Here is a 26,413-nt window from a genome sequence, read left to right on the forward strand (position 1 = left end):
CTCCGCCACCGCCGTTCGTGGTGGTGGAGTTCCGGAGTCGACCGGAGCGCGTGGGGAGTTCGAACTATCGTGTCTTGATTAGACGTGATAGTTCGAACTCCGAGAAGTCGAACTCACTGCGTCGACCCGCGCGGTAAGTATGGACCTACCCTGAGGCCTGATCTACACTAAGGGGGGGGGGGTCGAACTAGGGTACGCAAGTTCAGCTACGCGAATAGCGTAGCTTACCCGTCCAGACGCGGCGGGGTCGAACTCCACGGCTCCAAGGTCGACTCCGCCACCGCCGTTCGTGGTGGTGGATTTCCGGAGTCGACCGGAGCGCGCGGGGAGTTTGAACTATCGCATCTTGATTAGACGCGATAGTTCGAACTCGGAGAAGTCAAACTCACCGCGTCTACCCGCGCGGTGAGTATGGACCTGCCCTCAGATACACTACGAGGTTCCTTGTAAGGCACAAGCGAGTAAGCTGAGAGGAAGCGAAAATGCTACTGCCCAGTTTTAGTCCCAAAGAGTTGCAGAAGATGAGATCAGCAGTGAGACACTGCTTGTTAAAAGAGTGACTAGAACTCCAAGCGACTGCTCTGGAAACTCATAGAGGAAGGACTACCCTATGCAGCAAACACTTATACACATGCTTCAATTAGTGCTTTGCTGGATTCGGGCCTAAATTTTGAAGTGATTGCCAGAGGCTTAAGTATGCTCTGATTTGTGATATTGGCTCAGTAACCTCTTGCTTTGCAAATCTTCCTGACACATTTAACTGTCCACCTAGCAATACTGGATTTAGATGGCAGGCATACAGCACCACTGTATAGCCTGATGCTGAATGATGCAAATGCAAAATTCCATTTGACTGGGCACGACGTGAAGGAATGGCTTTAGAGCAGGTGTGTAGCAGAAAATTTCATTGACCTTCACCACCAGTTCACCTCTTGTGAACTAATGCTCACCTTGCCCTTGTTGGCATGAGAAAATCTGAGCTGCATGAGAGCAGAAGAGCCCAAACCAATGTCTCCATTTGCCTCAGGAGCAATAAAGCCTGGCACTGTGGACAGAGTGCAACCAGAGTCAACAGCTTGACAGTGTATAAGAGAAAAGAAGAGCAGTCACAGGCCATGAAAGGCAAGGCAAGTAGTCATCCCCACCTCCCCCATCGCCAGGAGGTGACTATCGTGGCAATGAGGGAGCTAGTGTAGGGATGCCAAGACACGGCTGGAGCATCAAGGTTGGGACACCCAGTCTTTACAGCAGCATTTTGAATGGATTGACAGGGGATGTGAGAATGGCATTTCTCCAGGCTAGGAAGGTTGCAGAAACTGGTACACCAGATGAGAGCCTGGATGACCGCTGAAGCAGCAAGATTTCAATACCCCTTCAATTGAAGGGTTAGGTCTGCACCAAAGATGACAACCAGTTTATGGGCCTGAGCGATGGGGAACAGGATATTGTCCACAGTGACTAAGGCCCATCATTCTCAGTATTTGCTTTGGTTTTTTCCCTCACAAAGTCTCTCGGTTTTACCAGTTTTTCACCCAAATTTTGCTTTCTCAAGATGGAGGATTTTTTTTGCAGAGGACGCAGACAGGGCTGCACTGAAGAGCTTAGGGGGTGAGGGGGGGGGTCTGTCAGTCAGGGAGTCAGTGCACATGGCGTGCAGCCTTCCACTTCCCTCCTGACCCCAGCCAGGTTTCCTTTCCCTGCACATTGGGGAAGTGAGAATGGCAGGGAGTTGGGTCCTGGCTGCTGAGACCACCTGACCACTGCAAGGAGTGAAAGGCTTCCTCAACTGCCATGCGGCAGGTACCCATCCATCCCCATGGGCACCAGCGAGCCCTCTCCTCTGGCCTGCTGCCCTTCGTTTTTGGTTTTTACCATGTGCTCCCATTTTAAATTTTTTAAAGTAAAACCCAATACATTCCCAGGAAATAAAAAATAAAAGCTGAAAAGGAAGGGCTTTAGTGACTAAGAAAGGAGGGAGCGGGAAAGATCAAGAGCTCCATTTTGGCCATGTATGGAGTTAACTGGAACGTTTCCTCCTAGACATCCAGACATCAAAATGAGCCTGAGATTTTAGTCCGGATGGAAGGAGACACAGCTGGAGTAGAGGAATACTTGTGAGTCATCAGCATAGCGTTGATGGTTAAAGCCATGTTTTTAATGAAATGAAGACCACTCTGTATCTTGATCTTTGTGCAAACCTCCCCTTTGACAGCAGCACTAGTTCTGCTTTGGATTGAGGGAAAGGGATAGCGCTAACTGTATTTACCATGACAATAATGCAAAATGAAATGTGGCCATCTTTAGATCCTGACACTCCTGAGCTACCACGTTCAACTCAGATGAGTCATCAGATTTTTCAGTGAGGGTCTTGATTCCTGAAGTTTTCCAAAAGGATTGATAGAATTAAAAGGGAGCATTGATTTAGCTGTGATAGAAATCAGGAACCTTCCTTTGCACTAACCAAGTTATCACACAGCTTCATTTATCCAGGACTGTTATGCAGAGAAGAGGAATCTCTTCATGGATCCATGTTTGCCAGTCTTGTTCAAACCCAACTTCTTCTATATACCTTTTGAAATGCTGCCCTGTCTTTCCATTCCCAGAAAAGCCCTAAATGATAGGCCTATGCAAGTCAAATTCTGATAGATAGGCCCACCCTTAACATCTAATCCAATAGGTGCTGTGATCATAAAGCTACATAGAAAAGTGGGTGAAACTGTCCAGAAGAGGACAAATGGGCTGGTTTAAAACTTAAGAGTGTATTTCAAAATAAGTAATAGAGGGAGATTTTCCAAAGGCACCGCTGAGCATTAAATGCCCAACTCCCATTGAAAGCCAATGGGAACTACCTACTGTGCCTTTAAAAGTCTCCTCCTAAAATATCTTCTGTAGAGTACAGGAAAATGTGTTTTTGAAGAGCACAGTCTGATATTTTTCACATGATTCCCTAGCTAAACGCAGCAGGGGATATGTTTTAGAACTGCTTTTATTCTTTTCTTTCCTACCTTTCAGCACTGAGTCACCAGGAGGTAACAGCTTCACATCAACTAGGGGATAAATAAATGGTATCTGTAGCTCCAGCATAACAAAGAAAAGGTTAGAACAGCAGACACCCTGTGATGTCTTTTCTGAAGATCTATAAATAGTGTGGCTCCCTAGAAAGGCCAGTAGGACTCTAAAAGGTGCAAAAATACTGTTAGGTCCTGCTCAAGGCACCCAGAGCTCTAAGCCACTGTGTGAGAGCTTTGCTGTTGCTGAGCTCTGTGTCAGCTCCCTGATGCACCAGCCTGTGTGCCTTGCCAGCAAGCTCCTTGAGACTCTGTTACCTGCAAGGCACGGGTTAGACTGGCAATCAGTGAACCCCCGTTCCTGAGTTCCCCAGAGACGTCTCTCTGCAGTGTCCACTCCCTCTCACTGGACACTCACAAAAATTAGGTTCGCTGCCTCCGAAGAGATGGACCCCACAGCAGCCTATTAGGTTAGCTGAAGACTCACACTTCACTTTAATAAACAGCACTTCTGAGATGGTTTGGTAATAAAACAAAAATAAATGTATTAACCAAGAACAGAGATTTAAGTGATATTAAATAAGAACTAAAGAAGCAGGTATGGATACAAACAAAACAAAACATGCTTTCTAGTGATTCAAACTTAATCTTAGCAAGTTGCACTCTACCTAAGCAGTTTTCTTACTCACATCATGTTACCAGCATCTCCAGCCCTCCAGGCCAATACCCATGGTTCACAGAATCCAAGGCTGCTGTCCCCTTTGTTCCCTAAGTGATAGCTAACTAAAACGGCTTTTTGCTCCCCTTATATGACCCAAAGACCATTGTGTCTGCTTGTTAGCTTGATGGCTTTGTTTACCATATATGGAAATCTACTTTCATTATCCTCTGCTAGCAATCAAGCCAGTCAGACAGATAAATCCATATTCCTTTCTCTAGGGCACTGCCCCCCAAACACAGTCTAAGGACATATTTGTAGCACCCATCTATAACTTTGTACACAATCCCTACATACATCATGCACTGATCATGCACTGATCAGCATGTCACCAGTTTACATCTGATACCTTACAATACACCGTTCAGATACATATTATGACACCAGTGTGTTGTTGGTAATGTGTGTGTCAGGTCTGATATGTGCTAGAGTATGGTGGCCCCTCTGCCAGTTGGCATTGAGTGACTCCCTGGCTTAACAGCCTTGCTTTTGTTTGACAAAGTCAGTGCATCTTTCCCCAAGTAACATAAACTTTGACGTGCTAATGGCAAAATACAATGTTCAAAAACAAATGTTTGCCACATCCACCAGGAAGTTCTCCTTGCTTTGCACTGTTCTAGTGACTCCAGACAACTATAAATGAGGCTTAGATGGCCGGCTAAGTGCAGCTTGCAGCTGCTTTGCATTACTAGAGTGGTACAGAGTGTAGCAGTGGATCTGGGCCTTTATTTTTAAGATGTGTATATGACATGTAACGACCAAGAGCAGATTGGAGATGGCTCACAACAGAGAAGATACTGAGCAATCTCAGTGCTGCTGACTGCATGAAATATGTACATTTCTCTTATAAGTGTGAGAATTGAGTACATATGGTAATACAGGCACTAGTTAAGATTTTTTTAATTAACCAATTTTCCATATCAAATAAGGCAGCCCTCCCTAGAAACCTTCAGCAGAGGCTTGCAGAGTACCTGCATGGAATTTTCATTGAGCTCTTTCCAGCGGATTCACGAGACATCCTTGCGCACATAAGCAAACTGCCACATGTGGCCACACCACTACCTAACGCTAGAGGAGAATGAAAAGCAGATAGCAACTCTATCCCTCTTGGTTGTACCACCGTCTCTTCTAGCACAGGTCAATTAATAATAAGTCAAAAGCTGTGTCCTGCTACTTCAGGAGTGCCATCCCTGCAATTGGAAATTCTACTGCACACTTACCCGAGGTTTCTTCCCTGCACTGGGTTCACTCGTGCCCAGCTGACGGGACTGGCTGGAGTGCAGTGGCGTCAAAAACAAGTCCTGGTTCACTCTGCAGCTGGATCCCCTGGTCTCCTGTCCCCTATACTCCTTCCCCTCACTATTCACAGCAGGGGCCAGTGACTCGGGTTCCTCAGAGGTTATCCACGGTGCTGCTGGGGATGGTGGTGGTGGGGGGGGGTCTCTGCTGAGGATGGTATGCAGCTTTTTGTAAAAGTGGCAGGTCTGTGGTTCTGTACCAGATCAATTGTTGGCCGACCTGGCCTTCTAGTATGCCTGCCACAGCTCTTTTTCTTTCAGACGGGACTGCTGCTGGTCCCTCTGGGAGCCCTTCTCCTGCAACCCCCAAGCAATCTGCTTGTAGATGTTCACGTTTCTGTGACTGTTTGGAGCTGTGCCTGCAAACCCTCTTTTCCACACAGGCTCAGGAGATCCAACCCCCTCCTGTCTACTCCAGGCAGAAGTTCGTCTGGAGCATGTATCAAGCTGGTCAGCTGCACTCAACAGTGGAGAGCTGCTAGGTACTCTGGCCAAGCTGGGCAATCAGGAAAAGGAATTTCAAAAATTCATGCGGCTTTATGGGGGGGTTCGGTCTAGGTGAGACCTGGGCAGCAGAGTTCACAGCAGAGTTCACAGCTGCTGGAGGCCAGTAACAGTCGACATAAGTAATGCAGTGTCTACATTCACATTGTGTCGACCTAAACACACCAACCTTGGCTCTACTCTGCTCAGGGAAGTGGTATTAGTAATTTGGCATAACGAGGCACTTATGTCTGCAGTAGCCCAGTTGAAGTGAAGAGACGTGCATAACATGGTTGATGTAAGCTGCCTTGTGTCAACATAACTTTGTGGTAGATATCAGGCCTTAGAATGTTCCTTGACACCCAGATCAGCTGCCTTCTTACTCAGACTTCCCATTGACTTCCACAGGAGCAGAGTTAGTCTAGTTTCAATATTCACTTTTCCCCATTGCAAACAATGCATCATCTAATTAACCATTATGAGGTACTAATAACTGGTGACATCTGAAATACACAGGGAACTATTGATAAAATATTCATTTGAGTTTGATCAATGTCCTTGTACAATTATTTAGTCAAAAATCTTTCCAGTTCTGCAGGTTTTTCAGTGCAATTATTTAGAATAAATAATTGGTTTGAACTAGATCTTTACTGTTTGTTAGAAAATATCTTTAATGTCACTAGGGAAGAGAGGATGACCTGGTAAGAGTCTTTCCAGCATTAATTTTACTATTCTATGAAAAATTGTGCGCACGCGCACACACACACGCACAGATATCTTGAGTTTTTCCTGCCTCTTTTCTAAGCAATATTTGTCTTTTGCATTAAAAAAAAAAAAGTAGAAGCAGCAGCCCTGTACACGTAATTATTCTTAATTGTGGGTGGATTTGAAATGTTTTAGGGTAGTTTACCACTAACTCTTCTTGCTTAGAAACCGTCCCTTACTGGCAGCAATCCTGAGCCACAATGTCCTAGCAGAGGCTGAGATTTTTAGAGTGACTCTGATATTTATCCATATAAGTTCCATTGATTCCAAAGGGAGTCATGTGGCCTTGGAATTTGGAAATAACCACAGGACTGAATAAATGACTCACTGTAGCTGTGGGGAGAAAGAGTATTGTGTCGTTGTACACAGAAACCCAATGACAAAATGTTGAGTTGAGGGCCTAACGTTAAGCACCTAAATCCACAGTTAGATACCTTAATAAAAGCAACCTAATCCTCAGAACCGCTGCTCCCCTTGACTTAATCGGGAACAGCAGGTGCTCAGCACTTCTGAAGATCAGGCCATTTGTATTTTGCTGTCTAAATTTAGGCCTCCAAATCTATACATTTTAGCTCAAGTTTCCACAGGAAAGGTGGGATTTTCCTGAGTGCTTCATGTTGGTCTGACTCAGTTTCCACAACAGTCCATGATAAAACTCCCACTGGTGGAGGGATAGCTCAGTGGTTGAGCATTGGCCTGCACTGTGAGTTCAATGCTTAAGGGAGCCATTTAGGGAACTGGGGTATGAAACTGTCGGGGGATTTGTCCTGCTTTGAGCAGTGGGTTGGACTAGATGAGGTCCCTTCCAACCCTGATATTCTATGACTTCCATAAGAGCAGTATTAGGTAATGCTGAGCACTTTTTTGAAAATGCCACTCAACATTTCTGGATTACATTTAAAGAAAATAATTACCTCAAAAATGTGTCAGGATTAATTGCCTCTCTGTTAACACCTGTTGCCTTTCTAATCTCACTGATCAATGAAACCAAGATGTTCTTATGCAATTTAAAACTGGAAAAGTTACTTTACTTTTGTGTCTCTGTCTCAATGCTTCGGGTAAATGCATGGGATCAAGTGGTGTGTGTTCTCTAGTACAAATAGATATCACAGCATGAAAGTGATCAAAACCATATAGTAAAAACTCTTTTGAGAGAGAGAGGCAGTGTGGTGCAATGGATAATGCCCTCAGCGGGGAGGCAGGAGACCTTGGCTCTGTTCCAGCTCTTTTGTTGACCTGTAGTGTGATCTTAGGCAAGTCACTTCCCCTCTCTGAACCTGTTCTCCTGTCCTGTTTGTATAGATTGTTAGCCCCTCAGGGAAGGAAATGTCACTTCTGTGGTCTTGTCTACATGAGGACAGTTTTGCCAGCACAGATAAACTGGAAAAGCACTCTGGTATGAGTGCAGATATAGTAGTGTAGGAGTGCTTATATCTCTACAGCCTTGTGTAGATTACTAAGGATTTGCTGATCCAGTGAGACTGGTATAACTGTATTGGTACACCCACCTCGTGGAGATACAGCTTATGCTGGCAGACATGTCCTTTTGCTGGTATAGCTTTTAGGGTTCCCTGAATAAAATAAGCCAAACGGGCAAAAGCACTGTTTTGCCGGGATCACTGTATCTAAACTAGGGCTTTTGCTGGCAGAACTATGTCAGTGAGGGTATTGTGATTCTTTTGTACTCCTAGCAGACATAGCTCTGCCAGCAAACTTTTAAGTGTAAACCAGTGCCCAGTGCCCAGCCCAGCTGGGTCTTGAGAGACGTCTGAGTGCTACTGTAATATATAGAATAATCAGAGAAAGTTCTACTAGAGTGCTTCAAATAAAGTGTCTTTAAATGCAGACTGTGGATAGAGTTAATCAATGATGTAGATTGTTTTATTAAACTTTGAAAGTAAGGTAAAAAAATATTACACATTGGACAGCCCCTCACCCGCTCAGTATCTGCAGCAAAATGAAGGCTGGTAAATATTCCAGGGAATCAGCCAGTCTTCTGTACATGATGTCAGCCGGAGGAATCCTGCTGAGTGTATCTGCACACAGCAGGCAGCTGCACAATCCTATTTGCTGCCTGGAAATCATATTTTTGTCACCCAATATTCCTTTAAAACAGCAGCAGTTACAGCAGGGCTCCTCCCTGACTCCGGGTTAGAGCATAATCACAAGCTTAGCTCAGCAACTTCTCTGTCAGCAGTGGGGGCAGGCACAGCAAAAAAAACAGATTTGCTACAACCTCATTTAAAATGGCTTTTGCTTGCCAATGTCATTGATTGGAGGAAAAGAGGACTTGTATTAAAGGATTTATAAGCGAGTCCTAATCCTGCGTGCTGCTCTTTAAATACTCAGGTTTCATTATTTCCCTCTTTGTCTAACAAGATGTTTAATCTCGAGAGACTTTAAAACAATAGTTCAAGAAAATAATCAGTTTGGCTGTTTTGTTTTCTGATACAGCCCAGCATTCCAAATTTTAATGGGATTCTAACAACATTACTTCCCTTCCAAACAAACAAATTGAGAACATCTCTCTCATTGAAAGTGGGCAAATTGATTGAATGTTCTGCAGAATAGACAGAGATCGAATTTGTTATTGAAATAAGTAAAGACAGAGGAGCTACAAAGAGAAAACAAATGAGTAGGGAATGAGTATTGTGGTGCTGCCGTATTTCAATACTGCTGAATGTTTCCAAGGCAGCTACTTGACATGCTCCAATGCTAGTAATTTTTCCTGAAAAGCAGTTACCTGATTAATAAAACTGCAAAGAATCCATTTGAAAAGGAGAAACATGAACAGTTGAAGTATGTGGCATCACTCAGTTATGTGAGGTCATTACAGATACAAATAGCAAGATCATTGTAAGCCCTGTTCATGTCTTGAAAACAGAATAATCAAGAAAAATTCACTTATGACTAAAGAGTACTTCAATGCCTCAAAGATCGAGTGACCATATTTTCCCAAAGAAAAATGTGATGCCCCAGAAGTTGGCCCAATACCTCCCTCCCAGCACAGGGCCGGCCCCATCCCTCCCTGCTGCCCACTAGAGTGATCAGCTGTCCCGATTTTATAGAGACCGTCTCAATATCTGGGACTTTTCCTTAAATGGGCGCCTACTACCCCCTACCCCCATCCCGATATTTCAAACTTGCTATGTGGCCACCCTACTGCCCACCCACGTGGGGCCAGCCTGAGGCCCCCCTCACCTCCCCATGCATGGGGCAGCCTGATACCCCCTGCCGCCGGCTCATGGCCAACCCAGCCTGAACTGCTTTCCTGAGCCCTCCGTCCCATGCGGGGCTGGTGTTGCCTCCATTCCCCCGCCCCCAACACGTTCCTTCAGGCCCCTGATGATCAGCTGGCAAAAGCAAATGGGACAGTTTTGCCAAAAGAAAGTCAGGATGGCCAGGACAGAGCTTAAAAAAGGGACTGTCCCAGCCAAAATGGGACATATGGTCACCCTACAAAGACGTCTTTTTCGTGTAGCTTTTGGGACTTCAACTTTGGGCCTCATGTGACCCAAAAGATCAGGGAGTATCACACTTAGAACCTACAAGCATCTATGTTGCCCCATAAATGCATTTTATCCTTTTTGTCAGAGGACAGATTTTGAAATCTCTCTTCTCTATAGTTTTCAAAACTGCAAAGTGTCTAGTTCTAAAGCTTCGAATTGTTTGTGTAATCAGAGGAAATGCACTGCCAGACTACTTGATATGACACAGTGCGCAGCAAAGACCAAGACATCAGTTCAGCGAGTTCCTTAAACACATACTTAATTTCAAGCATGTGAGTAGTTTCACTGACCCCACAGGCTTCGTTACTGAAGGAACATGCTGAAGTAGCATGCTGTATTCGGAACAATCCTGAAAGCGGCTCCACTCCTGTACCTTCCATTAATTGCTCAGTCCCTTTAAAGACCCAGCTATAAAGCAGCTGTTCTTCGGCATTATATACTTATCCATGGGGCCAGTCTAGGAAAGCTGGGATTTTGGGTTATGACTTGATTCTTTGCCAATTATAGGCCCTGGGCCAGATCTTCAACTGGTGTAAGATCTCCATTGACTTCAGAGCTATGTTGGTTTCCATTCGCTGAGGATCTGGTCTCTTTATAAGAGGGGTCCTGAGATTACCTTCTGGTGGGAAACTCTTTTGAAAATACCTGAGACCTAGCGGAAAGACCCACACCAAAAAAAATTGCTCTTTGATATTTTTTGAGCACCACAGCTTTAATGTCTGGATAGTTGGCAGAATTCTACCAAAGGCAGAGAAATCACCCCAACCTTGCCTTCCCTGTGCTGAAGGTATTTTAACTCCCTGTTCATTTGTGTCTAGCAGGGAAAAGAGATCAATCTAATTATGCAAAAGGCAAAATCAGCCTCAGGGCAAAGAGTTAAGTCACCGGCATGTTCTCTATTCAGCTTATATTACCGACTTTATAGCACTTCAGTCAAGTACATGGACAAATACATCTAAGTGATTTGTTCTACCGCTAGAAACAGGAAATGCAAAATCCTCCCCAGAGAGAGAAAGATCATTTCATGCTTCTGTAATTTGGGTGACTTTCTTCTATCTGCAGCACTCAATGTACAACAGATTTATTTACTGTACAGGAGTTGGCCACGAAGACTGAATTTTTGGAGATGTTTAAACCCATTAAGACGATGCAACCTATTGCAAGTGAGTCTTTGGAGGTTAAGAGTCAATTTATCTTGCTGTTTCTTCAAAGTAGAGGGGCGGGGTTGTGAGGACAAATGGGATTTGAGTGACAGTCTATATTCCCTTCTCCCAGTGAGTCAATCGTCATGTAACTGGCCTGGCAGGAAGGGGACAAGGAAGAAAGTGCTAGTGGCATGGGCAGAATTTTGAATGCTAAAACAGTAAAGACAGCAGCCTTTGGCTGCACTGAGAATAGTGATATCACGCAGTTGTGAGAAGGAGTCTGGAAGAGGCAGCAGGACTGATATTCCAGCTACTTTGCATAGTTCTGTCAATATAAATTAGGCTGACCTGAACTGCCAGGAGAGGAGTGCCTGGTGTAGGGATGCTCTAAGTTGCTTAGGGAGCCAAAATGCTCCTGGAATTCCATGCTCAGGATGAATAAAGACAAGTAAATCCATTTCCCCCAATGATCAGCCCTTTTGGGTCCAGCACTGAGAGCAGCTACATGGGTCCAAGTCTCAGGACCAGCGGGCTCAGAAAGGAAGAAAGAAGGATGTGAATGAGATGGCAGAAGGAGGGTGTAGCTGGGTAAGATTGGGCCAGCAGAACTGCAAGGCATAGCTGAGTATGGCCAGCATACCACAAAGGCCTGTGGCTTGACATCAGCCTCGCAGGGCAGAGGTGGTCAAGACAAGAGGACTGGACATGAGATCAACCCGAAGAGCTGAGCTGGCCTTGGATAAGCCTGAGACATCACAAAGCATTGACATCAGCACCGTAGCACAGACCTCGGTGGGGCCACAACATGAGTTGGCTTGTTGTTTGACATGAGCCAAATAGGGCATAGCTGGGAAAGCTTGGAACACCCTGGCAGAAATCGGGGGGGAGGGACTGTGACCCTGAGCGCGCCTCCCACGTGTTGCCTCGGGAAGGTACCAGGAGAGGCAGGTCTGTCCCGGGGCCCAGCCAGTCATGGATGTTGGACAGCTCCAGGCAGGGAGGGTCCAGTCGGTTGGTCACCCACCCCCCGATGTGTGAGAGAGGTGTTATGGGAGTCTGTGCATGTAATCTCTCCTACTGTGTCATCCCTCCCAGTGTGAACCCTAAAGCATTAAAGATAAGAAGGTAAATAAAAAGAATCCAACTATGCAGTATTTCTGTTTAACTGACTGATTGCCATTGCACTCTTTTGAATACGAGTAATTTTACCAGGTGTCCCATATTCAGCATAGAGAAATATGGTCACCCTACGTCAGGTAATCAGTGAGGGGACATTTCTGGATGAGGTCAGCTCTTGGATCCCATACAAGCCGTGCAATTCTTGCAAAGCTTGTAATTTAGTTGGGTTTGTTATTCTATTGCAAACAATGGAGGCATTGTCACCAACCGCTGTCATAAAAGAAGAAACACTAATATCCTTGAGAGATTATTGGGACAGTCCAACCATGCCAAGATTCAAAAGGCTTTCCTATTACTGACGCCTCATCACATTCTGGCTGCACTTATCACTGTAATACATAATGACTTCTTCCCGCAAGAGGAGTCACTAGGAAATAAATTCTTGCTAGAATTCTCTGGAACACACAACAAAATAATGTCTTGGAGCGAGAGCCTAAGCAACATCTGCACCCTCTGCAGGAGCGTTACTATTTGTGTTATGCATTACAACTGTTGAGAGGTTGTTAATAGACAGCCCCTCATCTGCCCTCAGCCTACAATCTGTTGCTTGTTGGTGCGGGGAGTAGAAAGGAAATGAAGAGTTATCCAAGTGCCCATTGACTTTACAGAGTTTGTGACGCCGTCATGGTTGACGAGGTGCAGTGGAAGCAATATAAAGGAAAAAATAATGAAGCGCAATAAAGCCAGGACCCAGAGCTGTGGCTAGTGTATTAACACAGCAATGTGCTGCAATTAAAGTTGAGCAAAATTTTACAAATTAATTTTTTTTTCACAGAAAAATGCAGATTTGGATTAATGGAACCATTTCCATGATTTTGTATGGAATTTACTGAATTGTTTCAACCAAAACCAATCCAATTGTTTCATCTGGAAAAGAAACATTTTGAATTTATGATTCAGAACCATTTCAAAATTGACTTTAATGTTATAAATAAAAAAATACGTAAAAAAACAACCCACTCTAAAATAAAAACAGTCCATTTGGGGTCAAACAAAACATTTTGTTTGATCTAAAATGAATGCTTTTTTTTTTTTTTACTTTTATCATTCATCGAAAAACTCATAAAATGTCCATTTGGTGTTGACCCAAAATAGTTTTATTTCCCCCTTGTATGGCCAGAAAACTAAAAATCAGTTAATTTGCACAACTTTAACCTCAAGCAAAGATATACCAGGTACATTAAAAGAGCAGTCAAGAGATTAAGGGCCCAATTTTTCTCCCACTGAAGAGCCAGTCTGCGGTTGACTTCAGTGGAAGTAGAATCAGGTTCTAAAGTAGATCCTTAGCTGGTATGAACTGGCAGAGTTCCATTGACTTCCACTGAGCTATGCTCATTTACGCCAGCTAAGGATCTGGTTGAGGGTGTTTAAGGCTGGGATTTTCAAAGGAGCCTATGGAATTTAAGTACCCAAATTATATTGAAAAAACCAATGGAATTTGGGCATCTAATCTCCTTAGGCTCCTTTGAATCCCAGCCAGACTGTTTTCACTAATACATTATAAGGACATGCTGCTAATATTAGACACAAACAAATGAAAAGCTAGCTTCTGACTCAGCGGTATTTACAATTGCTTGTAGCGCAACATTCTTGTCTGTTCTATGAATCACAGAACAATAAAAGGAAGACATCATCTGGTCAAGAGTGTAACTGCATACAGTTCAAAGCTCCTCTGTTTTGGTTAATTAACATCAATGATTAATGTAAATGATCGTTGACTTTGAGGCAGTGTATGATGCATCTATTGCTCAAATCCAATTGAAATCCATTACACAACCCTGTGTGGTATTAGAAAAGCAGTGCTTGCGGTCAGTGGAAGCTATGCTTTTAAAATGCTACCCATGGATTGCTCTGAGTGACTCTTTTTAGCAAAAATGGTGCGGATTGGCAGGGTCAGGCACCAGACAGCATTTCCCTGGAGTACTTACTCTTCACTTTGCTGTTGTGTGAAGCTTCCTGAACGTTTGCCTTTCCTCAACATTATGTTCATTTATTTTTCAGCAAACTTCTTAATGTTAACATCTCAAGTTGTTTTGCACCTTTTTCCCCACCCAGGTCCCTTCCTAAGCGAGGTGGTCTAGCTAGGTACTTGTATAGCCCTCTGTCAGCAGTCAATCTGAGCACACGTCACTCACGTTAATTACTGCATCTTCACAATGCCCTAGCAGGTAGGAAAATGCTGTTATTCCCATTTTAAAGAAGAGGGAGGAAAGAACAGATTGCTTAAGGGACTTGTCCATGGTCACACAGGAAGTGCATGGCAGGATCAGAATTTCCAGCAAACTGAAAAAAATACATCTCTTGGTCAGTTCTGAGCCAGTGCCTTCATCACAAATCCCTCCTTCCTCTCGCATAGATTTGGGTGCCTGGGATCTCCCGAGTTCTGTTTCTGTCTCTAAACCTGGCATCCAATAAGATGAGCACTTTTCAAATTCTGGTCATTTATTTTGGCATCTAAGAGGTAACTGAGCTTTTTTGCCAGTTTAGCCCCAACTGTGGGTGCTGAGCATTTATTTTTTGCGCAAATCTGGCCCCTAGATGAGAAGCAATTTGGGGCAGGACCACGTGCTGTTTCTCTGCTGTGTCAGGCGCCCAGCATGCTTTTGCCTGTTGTGTACATACAAGAGACTCTGTGGGTGCTCCGGAGCTGGAGCACCTATAGGAAAAAATAGTGGGTGCTCAGCGCGCACCAGCCACCTGCCTATCAGCTGTTTGGCGTCCCGTCCCCCGCTGAATTAGCAAAATTACCCATTTTGGTAATGGGCGGGAGGTGCTGGGTGAGGGGGTGCAATGGGCGGGGTGAACAGGTGGCACAAGGATGGGGCCTTTGGGGAAAGGGTGAAGGGGGGTGTGGCCTCAGGGTGGAGAGAGACAGTAATATCTTGTATTGGACCAACTTCTATTGGTGAAAGAGACAAGCTTTCCACGTGACCTGAAGAGCTCTGTGTCGTTGTCCTTCTAATAGCCTGGGACCAACGTGGCTACAACAACACTGTATAGCACATGCAGTACAGTTCCTATTCAACCTCCCCCACCAGTGCTGGTGGCTGTGGGAGGAAAAAGGGAGAGCTCAGGCTGCTCCTATTGACCTGCTGATTTCTCTTTCCCTCCCACAGCACTGTCCTAGACGGAGTAGAGCCTTGGCAACTGCAGTCCAATGGAGAAGCAGAGAGCTGTTTTTCCTGGATACGACACTCCAGGTCTGTCATACAGACTCAAGACAGACATAGTGAGAGGAAGGTAAGAGCCTTATTGCCTTTCCTTCATGTTCTCATTTCCTTTGTTCACCAGTTTTGATTTCTGTCCCTGTGGCCTTTCTATGCAAAGCTAGTTAAGAACATAAGAAAACTTGCTTAATCCATTAACAGCAAAAGACATTTTCTAGAGGCCAAAGTGAGATGGCTGTATACTGGCTCCATGTCATACCTTAGGCTTGCATCCACACAAAAATTGCACCCATTTGCTAAAGCAGTTTCTTCATTGATTTCATTAAATCAGTGTGTTCCTATGTGTAACCTCATAAATCAGTGTCAGAGTGAGTGACCTTGATTTAGTTTAACTTGGTAACTGTAGCAGGGTGGTTCCCTGCTCCTGCAATGAGGGGTTAAAGCAGCCCAGGAGAGGGCTGTGGCTGGGGCAAGAAGCCTGGGCTGACTGGGGGAAAGCAGGCTCAGCTGTGGCCATGCCCCAATCAGGCCCAGCTGGCCCCTATAAGAGGCTGTGAGCCAGAAGCCCAGAAGAGTCTCTCTCTGAATGCAGAGAGAGAAGGGCCTGGCTGCAGGGAGCTGGACATAAGGTACCTGAGTGAAGCAGGGCTGGAGAAAGGCAGAGGGGCTGGGGAGCTCCAGCCTGGAAAGCCCCAGCCTGCAGCCTAGCACAAGGTCAACAGGTACCGGGGGTTGCAGAGGGCAGTCCAGGGGTAGGCCAAGGCAGCAGGTCCAAACCCAGCCTTGCCAGTGATGAGTAGGCTGATAGTGCAGTCTGCCTCAGGGCATGGGGGGCTAGACAATGACTGGCCATACACTGAGACTAGATGGGGCTAGAGGGTGAGGGGTTTCCCAGGGAGGGGAAATCCCGAGAAAGATGGATTACTGCTGGGGCAGTACCCCAGGTAAAAGGGCACCAGGTCCAGGGAGGGACACGGGGGCCAGAGGACAGGCAGATCACCAGCCTGCAGAGAGCGCTCCGGAGCTGGAACTGAGCTAATTCTCAGAAGTCAGCAGCAGGAGGCGCAGCAGGGGTGAATCCGCTCCTCTACAGTAATAAACTGAACTAAAGATCCTATATCCACACTAGGGGCTTGCAGGGACTTAACTAATCAGTTTAGAAATTGATTTACTTCAGTTGGTGCAATTTCAGCATGTAAACAGGGCCTCTGTTGAGAAGTGGTAGTTGCTCAATGTTCAGCATTTCTGAAAATCAAGTCATTTATTTAGTCTCCCAAAGTCATATTTAGGGAGCCATTTTTTTTAAATCTTGGAGATACAATTTTTGTTAATTTGAAGAAGCTTTTTTCTTGTGCTTCACTTTTCAGCCCCTGTAGTTGGAGCTATAAAGATTAAAAAAAATCCAGTAAATTTTCTCTTACCAGTTTAAAATGCAATGGGAAAACTCCCCACACAATAGTAAATGAGCCCATGTATCATCATTACAGAATTAGCAACCGTAGTTCCGAAAAAGGTCAAACAAGGAAAATGACTTTAATCATCTCCTACAGTTAATTTATATTCCAAATAATGTTATTTCATCAATATCACCTGAATAATGTTTGAAATCAAAATAATTTCAACCGATTTTACAGGAAGAAAGATTCCTTTGATACTTTTCCTTCCTTTTGTTTTCCCTGGTTATAAATTATTTCATCTGACCTGTATATGAAAAATTGTATATGTGACTTACACTGGGTATCTTTAAAGTTTTCTTTAATCTTTTTACCATTATGCAAGGCATTAATGATATAAACAGGTGTTCCCTGTGCTGAGAATGGAAATATCAGTCATTTTATTATTATTTAACATTTATACTAAATCAACATCTTAGACAGCTCAGGGCCATGTTTTGCTGGCGCTACACACACACAATAAATTACAGTTCCTGCCGCAAAGATTGAAACAAAGCAGTGGATCAATTTTTCTTTGAAGCTATAAAAAAAACAAAATCAAATATTGCTATTTATTTTAGTATCGTCCTAACTGGATGTGATTTCACTTCTAGAATTATTTTTGTAAAATCACTGTATTTAAAGACTGGAAATCTTTAAATAAAGATTAGTTTAAATCTTTTAAATCAATTTAAAGCAATTTTTCTTTTCAATAATCATGTCCCGGAATGAAACAATCTTTTGTCTTCAAATGGTGTTTCAGGAGAGGACGTTTGGACTATGGGTGTCTATGCAAGTTATTTCCACAAGAGCGAAGAAGAAATGCTTATAGACCAGACAGATCCTTCTCAGGCAAACTGGATTACAGCACACGCGGAGGCCTGCAAAAGTAAGTTGATTTTTTTTAAACTTGATTCTAAGGGCCTCCTGTGAGGTGCTGACCTTCCAGTGTCTTCTGCTCACAGTCCAAGCTTCACCCACCCAACATGACAGGTGTGACAGAGTATTAACCTGGGTGTGTATTAAAAAGGGTGTGACTTCACTGAGGGATGATACTTGATGACCAGCATTTAAGTGATGGCAGCTGCCCTTCATAACCTGAGCCCAGGAGAGGGTTGAGGCCAGGTGATACCTTCTGCTTGGGAAACTGGGCAAAGGCTGGAAGAAGGGGCGGGGATGTGGCTGGGGGAGGAAGCAGGAAGGGGTTTCAGTTTGGAGCTGGGCTGGGGAGACGGGGGGAGGCCTAGAATCTGGATCTGGGCTCCCCACCCCTCAAGAGGGACCTGACTGAGGGGTCCTGTTTTCTGCACCTACAAGCTCTGTTTTAGACTGTGTTCCTGTCATTTAATAAACCTGTTTTACTGGCTGGCTGAGTCATAGTGAATTGCAGGAAGTGGGGGAGCGGGGTGCAGGGCCCTGACTCCCCCATACTCCATCACAACTGGTGGGTGAGATGGGATGTACTGCATCCTGGGGATGGCGCTTCCTACAGTAGCTGACTGCGGAGCAGTAAAATGAAGGGGAATTGACAAGGACCAGGAGTGCTGAAGGCTCAGAGAGGAGCCATTTCAGGAGGCAGAAGAGCTATGCTTAACCCCTGGGAGTTAAGGACAGTTGCAATAACAGGGTCCCCCTGGGGATTGTGGGGAGTGGTTCCAGGAGGAGGAGCCTGCAGCTTGACCCTGGAAGAGAGGTGGTGACCTGGAGAAGGGCTGGCACAGTCAGGGTACTTCCTGGAAACCATGGAGAGCTGAGAGCACACAGGCCTGCAAGTCCACAACAACTTGGGTACAGTGGAGAGATGTTTAACGATCTACTTAAGAGGGACCTTGTAGAGCTGTGCCAGGGGAGGGGGCTTCGCAGAGAGGGGGGCACTAAAGCACAGCTGATTGCCCAGCTGGAGGAGGAGGATCACTCAGAGGAGCTGATCCCTGCCCCAGAGGGAAGCAGCCCATCAGATGCAGCGCTGGCACCAGTGTCTGTCCTGGCTGGGACAGTCTGTCCTGTCAGACTGCTGCTGAGGGCACTCCGAGGCCCCTCCTACCTATCGCTAGGGGAGGGGCTGGAAGCAGCCAGGTGAACCCCAGGGACACCATGACCCCACAGACAGCAGGGGATCCTCACAGCCAAGCGCCCTGTTGCTGGAGCTGACGTGGGTGGAATGGGAAAGGGAGATAAAACTGAAAGAGCTGGAGGATTGGGAGAAACCGCAGCAGCATGAACTGGAGCTGACAAAGCTGAGGAGCAGAGATTCCCCCTGTTGTGGTGAGTGAGGGGGGACCCAGGACTACATGGAACTTCGATAAATGCATCCTGTCCCAGCGTAAGATGAAGTCCTGATGGCCTTTGAGAACGCCTGCAAGCCATAGCAGTCTCCGGTTTCTCACCCCCTTACTGGACCCCATAGGGATGTACAGCCAAATGGAAGGGGTGGAGGCAGGGGACTATGAACTGTGCAAAAAGGCCCTGCTACACAAGTTTGGGATGACTCCCGAGGCGTACCAGAAAAAGTTCCGGAGTCAGCGTAACCCCCCTGAGGACACACATCTGGAACTGATCCCTCCAAATGGAAGGATATGTCCACAAGTGGGCAGATGGGGTCCCAGACTAAGGAGGACATGGTTAAACTGGAGCACCCGTATGAACATTGCCCATCCAACCTGAGGATATGGTTGGTGGACCAAAAGCCAGAGGACCTGCCGGTCAGGGGGTGGAATGGAGGAGTCCCAGAAGAATAAGCCCACCATTGTGCAGAGCGAGAGAGTCACCCTGGGACACCCCCCGCAAAGGGGGACTGTGGAGAACCTCCTCCCCAGGGAAACAACCAGCACCAGGACCAACTGACAGGTTCAAGGGGACCAATGCAACCTGAATTGTTCTTACTGTGGGCAGAAGGGCCACATATGGACCCAGTGCCCCAAACTCAAGGACAGACTGAGTAATTCGACCCCTCACAGGGTTAGCTGGGTAGGGACAAAACAGAGGAGGGGCAGGCTCCCAGGCAGGAAGGGCTGGCAGCTTACCAACTGCTCAGGAGGGAGGAGATTTCCAGACCAGCTCCTCCTGGGGCGTGGATGCTCCAGACTCAAGGCTCTCAGTTTACAGGGTGGGCATGGGGCTCTCCCTGCAGACAAAGTGCCTTGTTCCCCTGGAGGTGGATGGGAGGAAGGTCAATGGATACTGTGACATGGGCGCTGACGTTACGCTGGCCCAGCCCAAGGTGGTGGCCCCAGATCGGGTGGTGCCCAATACCTATCTGACCCTGATGGGTGTGGGTGACACCCCATTCAAGGTGCCTGTGGTGAGGGTACATCTGAAATGAGGGGCCAAGGAGGGCCCCAAGGACATGGGGGTGCACCATCATTTGCCCACTGAGGGGAACTGACCTAGAGGATTGGCCAAGCAACCCCCAGAATGATCCAGAGCCAGAGCCAGCAAGTGGCACTACGCCTTGACATCGGTGAGGGTATTTCACAGGAGGTGCAGGACCCTACCCTGGTGAGGAGGGAATGCCCAGGGATAAGGCTCAGAGGGGCTGTGGCTTCAGACCCAGCAAGTGAAAGGGAGCAGGCCCCCATCCCTTCCCTAGCCTCTGAGTTCCAGGTCGAGTTGAAGAAAGATTCCCTCCTTGTAGAAGCTAAGGGACCTAGCTGGCCTGAGTGCAGCACAGGCCCTGGGGAAAGTCTGCCAGGAGAGGTTCCTGTGGGAGAAGGGATTCCTATACCAAGAATGGGCTCCCCCAGGTGAAGTGGAGTCGTGGGGGATCCAGAGGCAGCTGGTGGTCCCCCAGAAGTACCACCGCAAGCTACTGTATTGGCCCATGACATCCCTCTCTCAGGATACCAGGGAATCTGGCACACCAGACAGAGGCTGCTACAGAACTTTTACTGGCCTGGGGTCTTTAATACTGTCCAACAGTATTGCTGATCCTGTGACCCCCTGCCAGAGGGGGTTAGGCTTAGGCTACTAGCTCTACTTCTGAGACGTCAATTTTTGTCTGATTTGCTTTGTACATTGCCAAGATCATATAAAACATGAGTATTATGGTTTCGCTCAATATTCTATGGGAATGTCATTATTTTAGTCAAGACAGAGTTCCAGAGCCATTGTCTCAGCATTTTACACTTTCAGTAAAAGGCCATGCCTTTTCAGAAAGGTCAGTATGTACTTCACTTCCATCAATCTAGCTCTTAAGGAAAGGTCAAGACCTCCATGAAGACTATCTCTGAGTACTTTGTTATACAAATATCCCCATGCATATTTGTGTGGGACACCTTCATTAACAGGCAGGCTGTGCATTTGATTTAGCAGAAAATCCAATAAAACTAACTATATTTTTAATTGTATTTACATTTTTCACAGGCTTGTTTAAAGCCATTTTATAGGGCCAGAATTATCCACAGTCTGTTCTTCTAGTATTTTATATTATTCAGGGTTTACAGTACAGGGATCAGAGCCTATCTTGCTTTGCCAGGCACCAGGAGACAACTGTAGTGATGACACTCGCATGATGAAACATGTGGCTTGATTAGCTAGAAGACCCTGCTGCATCCTGGGAGACATAGTCTGCCCAGGGAGCCAGGCCTGCCCATAGGAGACAATGAGGGCATGAAGCACCCTGAAGCAATGCCACACCACAGGGAGATGCAATTTAACATCAAATTGATACAAAATGAAATATTTCATTTCAGCTTTCCCAATAGAAAATTGGAAATTTTTAATTTTTGTGGAAACTGCATTTTCTGTTGAAAAATAATTTTTCATAGAAAATTATCGACCCACTTTTCCTGGTACGGGATGCCATTTCATAGAATCATAGAATCATAGAAAATCAGGGTTGGAAGGGACCTCAGGAGCTCATCTAGTCCAACTCCCTGTTTAAAGCAGGACCAATCCCCAATTAAATCATCCCAGCCAAGGCTTCCTTAAAAACCTCCAAGGAAGGAGATTCCACCACCTCCCTAGATAATCCATTCCAGTGCTTCACCACCCTCCTAGTGATTTTTTTTCCCTAATATCCAAACAAAACCTCCCACACTGCAACTTGAGACCATTACTCCTTGTTCTGTCATCTGGTACCACTGAGAACAGCCTAGATCCAGCCTGTTTGGAACCCATGTTCAGGTAGTTGAAAGCAGCTATCAAATCCCTCCTCATTCTTCTCTTCTGCAGACGAAATAATCCCAGTTCCCTCAGCCTCTCCTCATAAATCATGTGCTCCAGGTGCCTAATCATTTTTGTTACCCTCCACTGGACTCTTTCCAATTTTTCCACATCCTTCTTGTAGTGTGGGGCCCAAAACTGGACACAGTACTCCAAATGAGGCCTCACCAGTGCTGAATAGAGGGGAATGATCACATCCCTCGATCTGCTGGAAATACCCCTACTTATACAACCCCAAATGCCATTAGCCTTCTTGGCAACAAGGGCACACTGTTGACTCATATTCAGCTTTTCGTCCACCGTAACCCCTAGGTCCTTTTCTGCAGAACTGCTGCCCAGCCATTCGGTCCCTAGTCTGTAGCAGTGCATGAGATTCTTCCATCCTAAGTGCAGGACCCTGCACTTGTCCTTGTTGAACTTCATCAGATTTCTTTTGGCCCAATCCTCTAATATGTCTAGGTCCATCGGTATGCTATCCCGACCCTTCAGTGTAACTACCACTCCTCCCAGTTTAGTGTCAACTACAAACTTGCTGAAGGTGCAGTCCACGCCATCTTCCAGATCATTAATAAAGATATTAAACAAAACCAGCCCCAAGACTGATCCTTGGGGCACTCCGCTTGAACACAGCTGCCAACTAGACATGGAGCCATTGATCACCACCATTGAGCCCAATGGTGTAGCTACCTTTATATCTAACTTATAGTCCATTAATCCAGCCCATACTTCTTTAACTTGCTGGCAAGAATACTGTGGGAGACCGTATCAAAATCTTTGCTGAAGTCAAGGAATAACACATCCACTGCTTCCCCCTCATCCACAGACCCAGTTATCTCTTCATAGAAGGCAATTAGGTGAGTCAAGCATGACTTGCCCTTGGAGAATCCATGCTGACTCTTCCCGATCACTTTCCTCTCCTCTATGTGCTTCAGAATTGATTCCTTGAGGACCTGCTCCATGATTTTTCCAGAAACTGAGGTGAGGCTGACTGGCCTGTAGTTCCCCAGATCCTCCTTCTTCCCTTTTTTAAAAATGAGCACTTTTTTCACTCATCCGGGACCTCCCCCAATAACCATGAGTTTTCAAAGATAGTGGCCAACGGCTCTGCAGTCACATCCGCCAACTCCTTTAGCACCCTTGGATGCAGTGCATCCAGCCCCATGGACTTGTGCTCGTCCAGCTTTTCTAACTAGTCCTGAACAACTTCTTTCTCCACAGAGGGCTGGTCACCTTCTCCCCATGCTGTGCTGACCAGTGCAGCAGTCTGGGAGCTGACCTTGTTTGTAAAGACAGAGGCAAAAAAAAATCATTGAGTACATTAGCTTTTTCCACATCCTCTGTCACTAGGTTGCCTCCCTCATTCAGTAAGGGGCCCACACTTTCCTTGACTTTCTTCTTGTTGCTAACATACCTGAAGAAACCCTTCTTGTTACTCTTAACAACTCTCCAAGTGTGATTTGGCCTTCCTGATTTCACTCCTACATGCCTGAGCAATATTTTTATACTCCTCCCTGGACATTTGTCCAATCTTCCAGTTCTTTTAATCAGCATGGATTTCACTGTTAAGCCAAGCTGGTCGCCTGCCATATTTATTATTCTTTCAACACATCGGGATGGTTTGTTCCTGCAACCTCAATAAGGATTCTTTAAAATACAGCCAGCTCTTCTGGGCTCCTTTCCCCTTCATGTTATTTTCCCAGGGGATCCTGCCCATCAGTTCCCTGAGGGAGTCAAAGTCTGCTTTTCTGAAGTACAGGGTCTGTGTTCTGCTGCTCTCCTTTCTTCCTTGTGTCAGGATCCTGAACTCGAACATTTCACGGTTACTGCCTCCCAGGTTCCCATCCACTTTTGCTTCCCCTTCTAAGTCTTCCCGGTTTGTGAGCAGCAGGTCTAGCAGAGCTCTGCCCCTAGTTGGTTCCTCCAGCACTTGCACCAGGAAATTGTCCCCAACACTTTCCAAAAACGTCCTGGATTGTCTGTGCACCGCTGTATTGCTCTCCCAGCAAATATCAGGGTGATTAAAGTCTCCCATGAGAGCCAGGACCTGTGATCTAATCACTTCTGTTAGTTGCTGGAAGAAAGCCTTGTCCACCTCATTTATCTCCTAACACTGAGGGATAGCTAATGTCCCAGTGAAATCGAAGAGCATCTGTAAAGTTGAAGCTTTAGTTTAAAAACAAAATATGCCTCTGGAAGAAGTCCATCCAAATGTGATCCAAGTGCCAGTACATGGTATGTTAAGTCTATTGCAGCCAGACAGGTGGAAATGAAAGATGTACTCATACATCTCAATGGGGGGGGCTTCTGAAATCGATTCATAGCCTAGTGGTTCTCAATGTGAATTTAGCTTCATAGTGCCCCTGTGAGGTAGTATTGTTGTAGCTGTGTTGAACCCAGGATATTAGAGAGACAAGGTGGGTGAGGTGACATCTTCTTCAGGTAAGAAAAACTCTTTGTAGCTTGAAAGCTTGTCCCTTTTACCAACAGAAGTTGGTCCAATAAAAGAGATTGCCTCATCCACCTTGTCTGTGTGAGGTAGGGTAACATTGTTTCCATTTTACAGAAGGGGTCTGAGGCACAGCAAGATAATGTGATATACTCAAGGTGCCGAAAAACATCAAAACTTCGTGAGAAGTGAAGCCACTGATGGGTTCCAAAGTGACATAGGTGCGTTTGAAAATCCCACCCCAGATCCCCAGAGTCTCTGTCCTGTGCTTTTAACAGGCCAGACCTCCCCTCAAATGTTACTTGGTTACATAAATTAATCTGTTTTACAGTTTGCTGTGGAAGCCAGCATCTCAGTCTCAGGGTAGAGAGACTACATTGGATCTGTGACAACTTTAGCTGTTTTAGACTCAGCAAAGATGGACTCTAGCTGTTGCCAGTTCTAGGCCTGCTCATAGGGAGAAGTAGCCTTTGGGAAGGGAGGCCCTTAAGGGGAATGAGAGCAAATGGAAAGATAGGTTTTGTTAGGTGCAGATTACACTGCTCTACAGCCAAAATGCTTCTGAAATAAATGTAGTCTAACTTTACTAATTCTCGGTCACTGAGAACGAAAATGATGCATAAAATTGTTGATTTGCTCTAGTTTTCAAGGTATGCTATTGGGTCAGTATATACGACCCATGACTTGGGAATAGCGGAGGATACAGTGTCATGCTCTCTTATTTGTCAGTGTTTTATTTTGCAAAGGGACACATTTCTGTTTAGCCAAAGTGAGCAGAGATGCCTCGTACTTGTGTGAACAGTGCAGATAACTTCTGCTATGTTTGTGGTGAAGTGACTTTTGCATCACAAAAGCGCAGTATAACCACTATGGTTAAGAAAGCCTATCACCTTTATTTTGGCTGCAAAATTGGAGATCAGGACAAGAGGTGGAGATCAGGACTTGTGCAACAAATCTTCGCCAGTGGTTGAACAGGAAAAGGAAATCTATGCCTTTTGCAGTGTCAATGATTTGGAGAGAGACAACAGATCGTACCAGCAATTGTTACTTCTGCATGGTGCCTCCAGTTGGGAAAGGTGTGGCAAAGAAGAAAAAGTGGACTGTGCATTATCCAAACATTCCATCAGCTATACGCCCAGTACCCCACGGAGAAGGACTGCCGGTTCCTGATGCACCAGAATCATTCTCACTTGAGTCAGACGAGGAAGAGGAAGAGGATGAAACTTCTGGTCCTGAACCATCAATGTCACAGGACCCACATTTTCTCCCATCCTCCTCCTCTGAACCACACCTCATAACACAAGGTGAACTGAATGAGCTTGTCAGGGATTTGGAACCACCCAAGAGTAAGGCAGAGCTGTTGGGCTCCAGACTACAGCAGTGGAATCTCCTGGCAGGTGATGTTAGGGTTTCCATGTTCCGTGACCGTCAAAAGGATCTTGTCCCATTCTTCTTCATGGAAGGTGATCTTGTAGCCTGCAACAACATCGATGGTGTGATGGCAGCCCTCAACATCGTTCACGATCCAGATGAGTGGAGACTGTTCATTGATTCATCAAAGACGAGTCTTAAAGCTGTTTTACTGCATAATGGCAATGTTTTGCCATCAATTCCAGTTGGTCATGCAGTCCATATGAAGGAAACCTATGACAACATGAAACAACTTTTGAGGTGCGTAAACTATGACCAACATCAGTGGCAGCTTTGTGGCGATTTGAAGGTTGTTGCTCTCTTGCTTGGTCTGCAGACTGGATACACAAAGTACTGCTGTTTTCTCTGCGAATAGGATAGTCGTCCAAGAGATTCCCACTACATCAAGAAAGATTGGCCACTCCGACAGTCATTGGAGCCTGGGAGGAAAAGTGTTCAGCATCCACCACTTGTTGAATCAAGGAAGATTTTTGTTACCACCCTTACACATCAAGCTGGGTCTGATGAAGAACTTTGTCAAGGCCATTGACAAAACACAAGCAGCTTCCAAGTACCTCCGTGGAAACTTTCCAAGGTTAAGTGAAGCTAAGATAAAGGAAGGTGTTTGTTTGCCTTTTGTTTCATAATAAATTTTATTTATATAACCCTTTTGCTGATTTTTAAAGTGT

General features: G+C 45.6%; 1 protein-coding gene across 7 annotated transcripts in view; it reads left to right on the plus strand.

Moving 5' to 3' along the window:
• Positions 1-26,413, plus strand: part of LOC123373101 — a 66,461-nt gene that overhangs the window by 4,017 nt on the left and 36,031 nt on the right. For 5 of the 7 annotated variants that reach the window (XM_045021885.1, XM_045021891.1, XM_045021890.1 and 2 more), the window contains exons 2-4: positions 2,041-2,114; positions 15,222-15,345; positions 17,469-17,594. In XM_045021885.1, coding sequence (XP_044877820.1) covers positions 15,263-15,345; positions 17,469-17,594 — 209 coding nt within the window. In that variant the 5' untranslated portion in view covers positions 2,041-2,114; positions 15,222-15,262. The remainder of the gene's footprint in view (positions 1-2,040; positions 2,115-15,221; positions 15,346-17,468; positions 17,595-26,413) is intronic. The other 2 variants (XM_045021887.1, XM_045021888.1) reach the window with 1 other exon arrangement.

This window comes from Mauremys mutica, chromosome 6 (assembly GCF_020497125.1).
Source record: "Mauremys mutica isolate MM-2020 ecotype Southern chromosome 6, ASM2049712v1, whole genome shotgun sequence".
Classification (NCBI taxonomy): Eukaryota; Metazoa; Chordata; order Testudines; family Geoemydidae; genus Mauremys; species Mauremys mutica.